This window comes from Mobula birostris, unplaced genomic scaffold (assembly GCF_030028105.1).
Source record: "Mobula birostris isolate sMobBir1 unplaced genomic scaffold, sMobBir1.hap1 scaffold_1497, whole genome shotgun sequence".
In the NCBI taxonomy this organism is placed as follows: domain Eukaryota; kingdom Metazoa; phylum Chordata; class Chondrichthyes; order Myliobatiformes; family Myliobatidae; genus Mobula; species Mobula birostris.
In genome coordinates, this window is record NW_027274538.1 from 78,443 (window position 1) to 89,018 (window position 10,576).

Consider the following 10,576-nt stretch of genomic DNA (forward strand, 5'->3'; position numbering starts at 1 on the left):
ATTTTTTTTTACTCACTGTATTTTTTTTCCCACTTTGAACATTTCATTGCTCTTCAACAGATCAACAGCCATCTCGGGTTCATTTTAAAAACACATCTTTGCCAATGTTATGTTTTGTAACTGCAAATTTTAAACTAATTCAAAAGAAGAAACGGCAATCCGGGAATACAGGTCTAACTTCAAGTTTACTTTAAGACAGGCACACCTGTATCACATGGTACTGTGATAGCATATGCTGTTTACGCATTTATTACACAAATACAAGATTACTCAAATATTACTGAAATATGAAATACACAACTGCCTTCATAGTTTGCTCTAAACGCGTAAATTAACTCCATGAACTTCACCATACAAGTTAGATACTGAAATGCTTCCATACTGCAAATTATTTTATAACTATGCACTTAGGTCCAGTAAACATTCAAGTCAATAAATATTCAAAAGTTTTCAAGTTTCACAAAAAGTGTTTTAGATTGGGTCAATACTTAAGCGCTGTATGAAATGACATCTGAGCCATATCCTATACACTAATTAATTTGTTGAATGGCATCAAACATTAATTGTTTTCTTTGTTTAAAAAGTTTAAAAAATACACATTTTATAAAATACTTGCCTTCCAAATGTCACTATTAATCTTTCCACCATTCAGTACAGCAAAGTCAGTCCATGGTTTCTAGATAGACAATTAATTACAGAGGAAGACGCACATCAGCATGAAAACAGAAAACAGGCACAGTTAGCACACAGAAGCAGTTAGTAAGACAACTTCTAAATGCTGCAGTATAATTGCAACTAAAACTACTGGATTCTTTTTTAAAAAAGGTTAGAGATTTACCATGATAACCAACTGAACCATATGTATGCAACAGAGATGACAACTACAACAAATAAAAAAGAAATGTGCATTTCTGAAAGCCTTGAACATATAGCACTGAACACAATGAATAGGTCTCGAGTCAAAACTAAGTAACACAATTCCCAAATGACTATCTTGCCTCTGCAGATGCTGTTTCACCTGAAGTCCATAAAGCAGATTGTTTTGTGCCCAAAATCTCCCTACCTCTTGTTCCCCCTTTAAGAACATGTTTAATCTTTCCCTTCCTTGACCATGCATTCAGTCTTCAATCCTAAAATCATGTAAGCTTAAGGCTGATTTATACTTCTGTGTCAAATCGACGCCGTAGGTACGACGTAGCCGCGAACCCTATGCACAGCCTACGTGGATCTCTACGCTGTAGCCTGACGCGCACCTCTCCCAAAATGTAACTATGCGTCGCGGCAACGCAGACCGCAACAACTGTGATTAGTCTGCTTGGTAGCATTGCATTTCCTCCTACGATGCAATAGCTTCCCATTGGGCGACTGAAGGGCAGGGAAGGAACTCTGGCTGCAATGCTTTCCATAAAGCTTTACAGACTTCCAAAATTATGGAGGACACATTTTGCCTTTACGAAAAAAGACACTTGCTTTAAATTTGTTTACCTTGAAAAAGACTACCATGACCATGAAACCTTGCACGGGCAGGTGTGTGTGCATGCACGACGTGCCCGAATTGCAGAGTGACATAGACACACCAACGCACAAGTACGAATGCTCAAAATGCGCGTAGGCCACTTGCATAGGTTACGGCGTCCATTTGACGCAGAAGTATAAATCAGCCTTGAGTGCAAACTTTTGTCGTATGACTTTTCTGTGAAGTACTTAGGCAACTTTCTTCAAGATGTTAAAGTCATATGTATAAATGCAAGCTGTTATTGTCCTCAATACAGATGCTGTAATTTTGGTTTTTGCTAATGGATCAATAGACAAGTAATATAAGCACTACACATTTGTATCTAGGTAAGATCAGACAGTAACTCTTTGGCAACTCAGGTATAATGTGGCATTTTGGCTATGGGGTAGAAAGCAATAAAGTCCTTAATTGCTGTAATACTTCTTTCTCAGAGACGCAATGCAGATAATTCCACTCATCCCTTCGCAGACTGGGCAAGTGAGAAAAATGATGCAAGGTTTTGTGTAAAGGGAAGGTAAAAATTGATAATCAACCTTTAAATATTTTAAGAGAAATAATCATATGGACTCACTTTCTGCTGTGCTGTTTTTTTTTTACCAGATTTGAATTTTTTAAGTGCACAAAAATGACATTGTTTTAAAAGCTTAATGTAAGGAAGAGCGGTTTAGGATTATTTTTGTACTTAGATCAGACTATTTCACTCAGGTTTGAAAAGCAAAAGGCATAAGTACAAGATTAATCACAAACGATTTAGAGCAGAGGGACGCTAAATCATTTCCCATATTACATGCTTTGTTGGGGATAAAGGCATAAAATATGTCAATATTCAGGCACAGGATAAGCAGGTGTATGTGACTGGTGTAAGTAAATGTGATTCAAACCATCAGTTTACAGTGGGGTTAATAATTACATGAGCTGATAAATTGACAAGTATGTTTGATACAAGAGACCAACAAAGCATCTGCAAGGAAGGTTCCTAAGCTCTTTTGAGCAATACTTTTATGATATTAAAGCTGCATAAAAACTCAATAGTGGCAGAAAACAACTATCGGGGTCCTGATTAATAAAATGTGATTGAACAAATATGAGAAAATTCAAACAGCAGGAAGAAACAGGCTCATTCAATAGTAAACACATAACAAAATTTTATCTTAATCTACCTGTTAATTTCAGGACATTCTTAGAAAAGACACACACACTGGTTAAATAGCAACCTGAGCTCTGCAGCTTGGAAGAGAAGCATTAGTAAGGACCCCTCCATGGGTTGGACTTACACAACTGTACTCTGTACTATGGAAGCTGGCAAAATGATGGAGGTCAGACAAAAGGGAATCTGACCACCTATGCTGCCACTGGACACAAATCCAGGAAAAGAGCTCACTAGCACTGAACTACACGGCGAGATATGCTTCAAAAATAGCCCCCTCTCCCGCATGTCATTTATGGTAGTGCAAGCAACTAGTGCTCTATTCATTTGAACAGAGTCAGTGGTTCAACTGGAAACAATGAAAACGAAAATGATTTATTTATTCTTGTTTAATTTCAATTAATATTAAATGTTTATGCATTAAATGCATTTCAATTAAGTTTATTTAAATAACACATGACAGGCTGCTCAGTAAGGTTAGATTGTATTGAATCCAGGAAGATATCGTTGATTGATTACACAATTGGCTTGATGGTAGGAAGCCGAGAGTGAGTACAGAAGGCTGATTTTCAGACTGGTGGCTTCTGATGAGTGGTATGCCTCACGGATCAGAATCAAGTTTTAATATCATCGGCATATGTTGTGAAATTTGATAACTTGTCATGAAATTTGTTAATGCTAGGCCATTTGCTATTTGTTATTTATATCAATGATTTGAATGAGATTGCACAAGGCATAGTTAATAGGTAGTAAGTTTGTAGATGACACTTATATATGTGGTGCTGTAGACAGTGAAGAAAGTTATCAAGAATTACAGTGGGATCTTGATTAGCTGACTAAGTGAGCCAAAGAATAGCAATTGCAGTTTAATTCACACAAGTGTAAGGTGGAGCATTTGGAAAGTCATATCAAAATAGAACATTCATAGTAAATGGTCAAGCCCTGGACTGTGTTGTAGAACAGAGACGTTGAATTTCAAATAAGTGGTTCCCCATAAAGTGGCATCACAGGTGGATGGGTTGGTGAAGAAAGCTTTTGGTATGCTAGCTTTCATCAATCAGGGCACTGAGTATAAAGTTGGGAGCTTATGTTGCAGTTGTACAGAACACCAATGCGATTAAACTTGGAGTATTGTTTTCAGTTCTGGCCACCATGCTATAGGAAATATGTCATTAAACTAGAAAAAGTGTAGAGACGATTAACAAGAATATTGTCAGGACTCGGACTGAGTTATAGAGATTTTCCCTTGGCAGGAAAGATACTGAGGGGTGATCTTATCGAGGTGTATAATATCATAAGAGGGGAATACACTCTTACCCAGGATTGGGGAATGAAAAACTCAAGTGGTTTTAATGTGAGAGAGGAAAGATTTAATAGGAACACAACCTTTTTATACAGGGAGTGGTAAGTATGTGGTATCACCTGCCAGGAACCGCTTAACTTTATGATTCTGTGATTGCTTCCAAGTGCACCATTTTTTCACATTTAAAATATGGTTCCTTGTTTTGTGATTCTTTCTTGTCCATGTCCCTCCTGTCCCATCTAACTTAATTCAGTCTTCCAAGGTCATGCCCTCCCTGTCCCTCTATGTTTCTTTTGTCTTACTAGCTGCCAGTGCTCTTACTCTGGCCTCCTGTGGATTTCTCATTCTTCACTTCATTTCCCAAAGATCTTAAAACATCAAAGACTACTTTACCTCATTTTCTGGAGTGGGAGAAGTGCTTACTGAATTCAGCGATCCTTTTCGAATGTCTGGGACCTCGGCTGATGTAGACACTGGTCGCTCCCATTGGGTAGTGCCAGTTGGTATATGCCAATAATAGATGCCAGCAATGTCAGTGATCTTCTTCCATCCTGGTGGGAGATCAGGGTCAGTCTGAAATGACTGATCACTCCATATGTCTGTTGAAAAGTGGAGTTGAGAGAGCATTAATCAAATTGAAAACTTATTCTAAATTAAATCATTGAGGATCATGATGGCACTGCTGTTGAATTGAAGTCTATATCTTCGATGTTAATTAATATACCCTTCCAGTTCTTAGAGAGAATTTTAAAAAACGCTTCTCCTGAAATGGATATTAAGGTTGCTCTGAATCCAGGTAGGCCAAATTTGAGTGCAAGGCATAAGTAAGGGCCCAACAGTTCACAAAAAAAAATAACACATTATATCACAAAAAGTCTGCATCCCACAAAATTAAATTAAAATTCTTTCATTTTCAGGATATACCACAGCAAAAAACTGGAATTGTTTCAAAGGGCCTTTGTGCTGCTCATCTGGTAATGCTGACTAGACACTGTACATGAACTCAAGTCAGGACCAAGCTCATCTGTGAATGAATCAAAATAAAAACAAATAAAACCCACAGACACCAGAAATCGGAAGAAAAAACACCAGAAAATGCTCAGAATTTCCTGAAGGTCAGACAGCATCAACAAAAAGGGAAGGCGTTAATTTTTCAGGTTGATGACCTTTCATCAGATGTCATACATTAAAATTACACAGGAAATGAGGGAGGGGTGAAAAGAACAAAGAGAATTATCTTCATTGAGTGGAGACCAAGAGATGCTAAATCCCACATGTGGTGGTAGTGATTAAGGTGTTTGAAACTCCTGCTGTTCTGTCTGAATGAGGTGTAAATAGGAGGTGAACGAGGAAATGTTCACTAGAACTAGGGGACATAGCTTCAAGATTTGGGGGAGTAGATTTTGCATGGAGATGAGGAGGAACTGCTTTTCCCAGAGAGTGGTGAATTTGTGGAATTCTTTGCCCAATGAAGCAGTGGAGGCTACCTCAGTAAATATATTGAAGACAAGGTTGGATAGATTTTTGCATAGTAGGGGAAGTAAGGGTTATGGGGAAAAGGCAGGTAGGTGGAGATGAGTCCATGGTCAGTCAAATCAGCCATGATCTTAATGAACGGCGGAGCAGGCTCAACGGGCCAGATGGCCTACCCCTGCTCCCATTTCTTATGTTCTTATGAAATGCTGCAAATAAGAGATATAGAATGCTGTTGCAAACCAAGAAGTATTGAAAATATTTGTCAGTTCAGGCAGCATCTGTGGAGAAGATAAGACAGTGTAAGTGCTTCTGAAACAAACTACAAAGTTTGATCAGAATGAATTTACTGTATCCACCAAGTCATGAGAGCTGTAATGTTCCCAGTTTGGGTTCCAGATGCTGTCCCTTGATTTATGTCAGTTTTTGCTGAAAAACTAAGGCTAAAAACAGAAGTCAGACTCAAATGAAGAATTAGAGTGTCAAGCAACTGACTAAACGCCAGGGTTCTGCAAAGCTGTCAGCCAATCAATATCTGGTTTCTCCAAAAGCACGGTTCACACTGTCAGCACCAAATGCAGTGCAATGAGTTAGAAGAGCAAGTGAATTGCTGCTTCATCTGAACGAGTATTTGGGTCTGGAATGTTAGGTAGGAAGGGACAAGGTGAAAGGACAGTTGATGCATAGTCGATAGCTGCATGGAAGGTGCAGAGAGCAGGGTAGTGTGTTTCAGAGGAAATAGAAGAACAATCCAATGCTTAGAGGAAAAGGAAGAGAAAAGGCAACAAACTGAACATGATAAAAATTACAGGCTATCACCTGAAACTAGGCCAAGTGGGTGGAAAGAGAATCCAAAGGGAACCCTATCTTGTTCTGGGTGGGAAGACAGTAAGAGGTGTGACGGGTGTGTGTGTGTGTGTGTGTGTGTGTGTGTGTGTGTGTGTGTGTGTGTAGGGGTGGTGGTGGTGGTGGTGGTGGTGGTGTGTGTGTGTGTGTGTGTGTGTGTGTGTGTGTGTGTGTGTGTGTGTGTGTGTGTGTGTGTGTGTGTGTGTGTGTACGTGCGCGCTGGAACAAATGAGAGAAAGTTCAAAGAACAGTACTGTATTGTCCAGAGACACATTACAGCTTTCAGTACTCAATATGGAATACAATAAATGCAGATAGTCATTCTTTTCAATTCATACCTGAACAGATCAGCTTTGAGGAAAGCAAAAAAAAACTGCTGCAGTTCTGCTGCAGAGTCTCAAGGCAAGATATTTACAATTCCTCCCCTTCCTCAGATATTTTCTGAGCCACTGAATTCTTGCAGGAATTTGCCTCATGGTCTAGATTCCAGTACCTGCTCTTTCTTGTGTTTTGATGAAAGCTTATTTAACTTAAATAAAAACACAGTGACTTTGTTTGTCTCCACAGATGCTGCCTGGCCTGATAGGTATTCCTAGCAAACTTTCCTATGTTTGAATTCAAGCAATTGCAGTGTTTTGTATCTCTCAGTTCCTGGACTTTCATTCCTCCCTTTCTCCTCTGTATTTCTTCTACCTGCACCTCCTCAGATACTTCAGGTGAGATAACGAGCCTTCATTATCTCTGGCCCACCATAATTCACATCATTCAGCCTCAAGTGTTCTCCAAATTATAACGGACATCTGCTTTCTTTCCACCGCTTCTCTTCATGTTTGAGAAAGCAATAGAAATTAAACATCAGAAGGTTATTTACTTTAATTTTAGCTCAGTTTTCCTTTCAAGAATGGTTAAGCATATACAACAACTCTATATGTATTTTAAGCTAACTTGTGAAAATCTCATGACTAAAATGTCAAAAGTCTTTCAACAACTGGACCCACACGAGCAAAGTGCCCAAAACAAAGGTTTAGCAAGGTCAAGAACGTGTAAGATGCCAAGAACTTTAGAGAATGGGTTAAAGGACTGGAAAATCTGGAGGGGAGTGCAGGTCAGTAAATCTGAAAAGGTAAGAGATACAGGGCTTACTTTCTCAAAGACCTGCTCTAAACACACTACATTTACTTTTCATTCTGTACTACTGTTTTTTCATTTAAAGTTCCAAGTAAATTTATTATCAAATTACACATAGATTACCAAATATTACTCTTGAGATTTATTCTTTCTTGCATGTATTCACAGTAAAATGTAGCACAATATAATCAATGGAAAAACTCCATACAATGACTGACAAATAGTGCAAATATAAAAATAAACTAATAATAAATACATAATCAAACAGATAACTAACACTGAGAACATATTATTGAGTCCTTGAAAGTGAGTCCAGAGGTTGTGTTCAATGATCATTCTGTGCTGTGATAAGTGAAGAGGTCCATGTTGGTTCAGGAGCCTGATGACTGAAGGGTATTTACTGTTCCTGAACCTGCTGGTACGGGACCCAAGGTCCTGTACCTCTTCCTGATGGTAGCAGCAAGAAGAGAACATGGCTAGGATGGTGCGTGTCCTTGATGATGGATGCTACTTTCTTGTGGCAGTGCTCTTTATGGATGTTCTCAATAGTGGATAGGGTTTTTTGAGTGATGAACTGGGCTGTGACAAACAGTTTTTGTTGGCTTTTCAACTCTTGGCCACTGGTGTTTCCATACCAGACTGTGTTGCAACCAGTCAGAATACTCTCTACTGGCACCTACAGAAGTTTGTCAGAATCTTAAATGACATGCCGAATCTGCAGAAACTTCCAAGATAGTAGAGGCACTGTCATGTTTTCTTTGAAATGACATTTATGTGCTGGACAGATCCTCAGATATAACGCCAGGAATTTGAAGTTACTAACCCTTTCCACTTCAGATTCCCTAATGAGCACTGGGTCACAAACCCTCAATTTCCTCCCCCTATACTCAATAATGAGCTCTTTGATCTTGCTGACGTTGACTGAGAGGTTGTTGTGGAGGTACCGCTCAGCCAGGTTTTCAATCTCCCTCCTATTTGAAGATTCATCACTACCTTTGATTCGGCCAAAAGAAGTGGTGTCAACAGCATTGGAGATGTACTTAGCCTCAATGTCACAAGTGTAAAATGACTAGAGCAGGAGGCTAATCACATAGATTGAGGTGCACCTGTGCTGATGGCAATTGTGGAGATGCTGTTGCCAGACTGTGCTGACGCCAGACTGTGCTGACGTTCAAGCCAACACTTATTTGCATGTAATATTTTAATATAATCATAGTTCACTTTAATGAACCAAACTACCAAATCCGCAAATATTTTTCATTCTTGTTCTGATTCATCTGAAGCAACACACGCACAATGCTGGAGGAACTCAGCAGGCCAGACAGCATCTATGGGAAAGAGTAAACAGTCAACATTTCAGGCCGAGATCTTTCTTCAGGATTGGAAAGGAAGGGGAGAAGTCAGAGTGAGAAGATGGGGGGGAAAGGAGGAAGAAGTACAAGATGGCATGTAATAGGCAAAACCGGGAGAGGAGGAGGGGTGAAGTAAAGAGCGGGGAAGTTGATTGGTGCAAAAGGTAAAGGGCTAGAGGAAGGGGAATCTGATAGAAGAGGATACAAGACCATGGGAATTGGGAGGAACACAAGAGGGAGGTGATGGGCAGAAAAAGAGATAGGTGAGAGAGTGAAATAGGAATGGGGAAAGGTGAAGAAGTTGGAAGTTCGAGAAATTGATGCTCATGCCATCAGGTTGGAGGCTACCCAGACAGCAGAATATAAGGTGCTGCTCCTCCAACTTGAGTGTGGCCTCATTGCAACAGTAGAGGAGGCCATGGACTGACAGATTGGAATAGGAATGAGAAGTGGAATTGAAAGGCCCCTAAATGGTAGTAATTCCCCCCCCCCTTGGCCATTCCCCATTTCTGATTCTTTCTCTCACCTCATCTCCTTACCTGCCCATCACCTCTCTCTGGTGCTCCTTCTCCCTTTCCTTTCTTCCATGGTCTTCCTATCAGATTCCCCTCCACCAGCTCTTTATCTCTTTCGCCAAGCAGCTTTCTAACTCTTTACTTCATCCCTCCCCCCTCACTTGCCACCTTGTACTTCTTCCTCCCCTCCGCCCACCACGTTATTGTGACTTCTCCCCTTCCTTTCCAATCGTGAAGAAGGGTCTCGGCCTGAAACGTCGACTGTGTGCTCTTTTCTATAGATGTTATTTGGCCTGCTGAGTTCCTCCAGCATTTTGTGTGTGGCATTGGATCTCCAGGATCTGTAGGTTTTCTTGTGTTCATAGTCATTTGAATTATGTTTTGAGTAAGGTTGCTATTTTTCAGCTGAGCCATATTATTTGGCCAATAAAGTTGAACACAATTATTTTTCTAATGGGTTTCGGCAAAAACTCATGAATTTGAAATTACTTTCCTCTCGCTCTCTCTCCACTGTTGTTCTGCTCTGTTGTTCCAAAATGTTCTAATTTATTATTCAGACCATGGATCCAACTTACTAAGATATCACAGTCTGCTAACAAGAGGCCAAATATAACTACTACAAGCATACTTGTGAGAAAATGTGTCAATTGGAGCACAGCAGTGCATAATCCTGTCCTTATTTGTGAGATCTTCATGCTGCATATGGGAGTTTGACGAAAGCACAATGTTGGTGACTCCTCTGCACAGGCCAGCAGCGTGCTAAAGTTCAGCTCAACTATCAGCACATTGCTAGCTTGAGTAAGAAACCAAATTTGTCCACAACAGCATAGACTGTCACATGGGAATAAGTTGTGGCTCCCAAAGACTACATAGTGCCAAAGGTATTTTGTGATCCAGAGATTATATGCTGCTGTCTCTTCATTTTATAAAGTAAAAAGAATCAAACTAGCATTTTACAGTCAGTGGCAAACAAAATTCTTGTCGATGACCTGCAATAAGAGCCAGCTGCCACCCCACCACCAACCTCCTCAAAAGTATCTAGTGATCTCTAGAACAAGAACTTGCTCTTTTTCTCTGCTCTCAGGCACCAAATCAAAAGGAGCTCTGGTTTTCCCAGATGTGATGTCCTCAAAGTGGCTTTGCTGCTAACCACATTAAAAACCACTGCAGACAAGAAACGAGAGAACGGTTGTTTAGTTTTTTAATTTTACACAGTGGTATTTGGATATTTAAACAACATATAGGCTGAAATATCAAATACTTCTAAATTATAAATCTCAAATTTGTATTAATATC

At 39.8% G+C, this 10,576-nt stretch overlaps 1 protein-coding gene across 1 annotated transcript in view; it reads right to left on the reverse strand.

Moving 5' to 3' along the window:
• Positions 1–4,565, reverse strand: part of LOC140192492 (amyloid beta precursor protein binding family B member 2-like) — a gene marked incomplete at its 5' end in the record, with an annotated part of 49,190 nt that extends 44,625 nt beyond the window's left edge. The window contains 2 exons of the mRNA XM_072250079.1: positions 617–676; positions 4,360–4,565. Of these exons, the coding sequence (XP_072106180.1) occupies positions 617–676; positions 4,360–4,565 (266 nt within the window). The remainder of the gene's footprint in view (positions 1–616; positions 677–4,359) is intronic.
• Between the last annotated feature and the right edge of the window lie 6,011 nt (positions 4,566–10,576).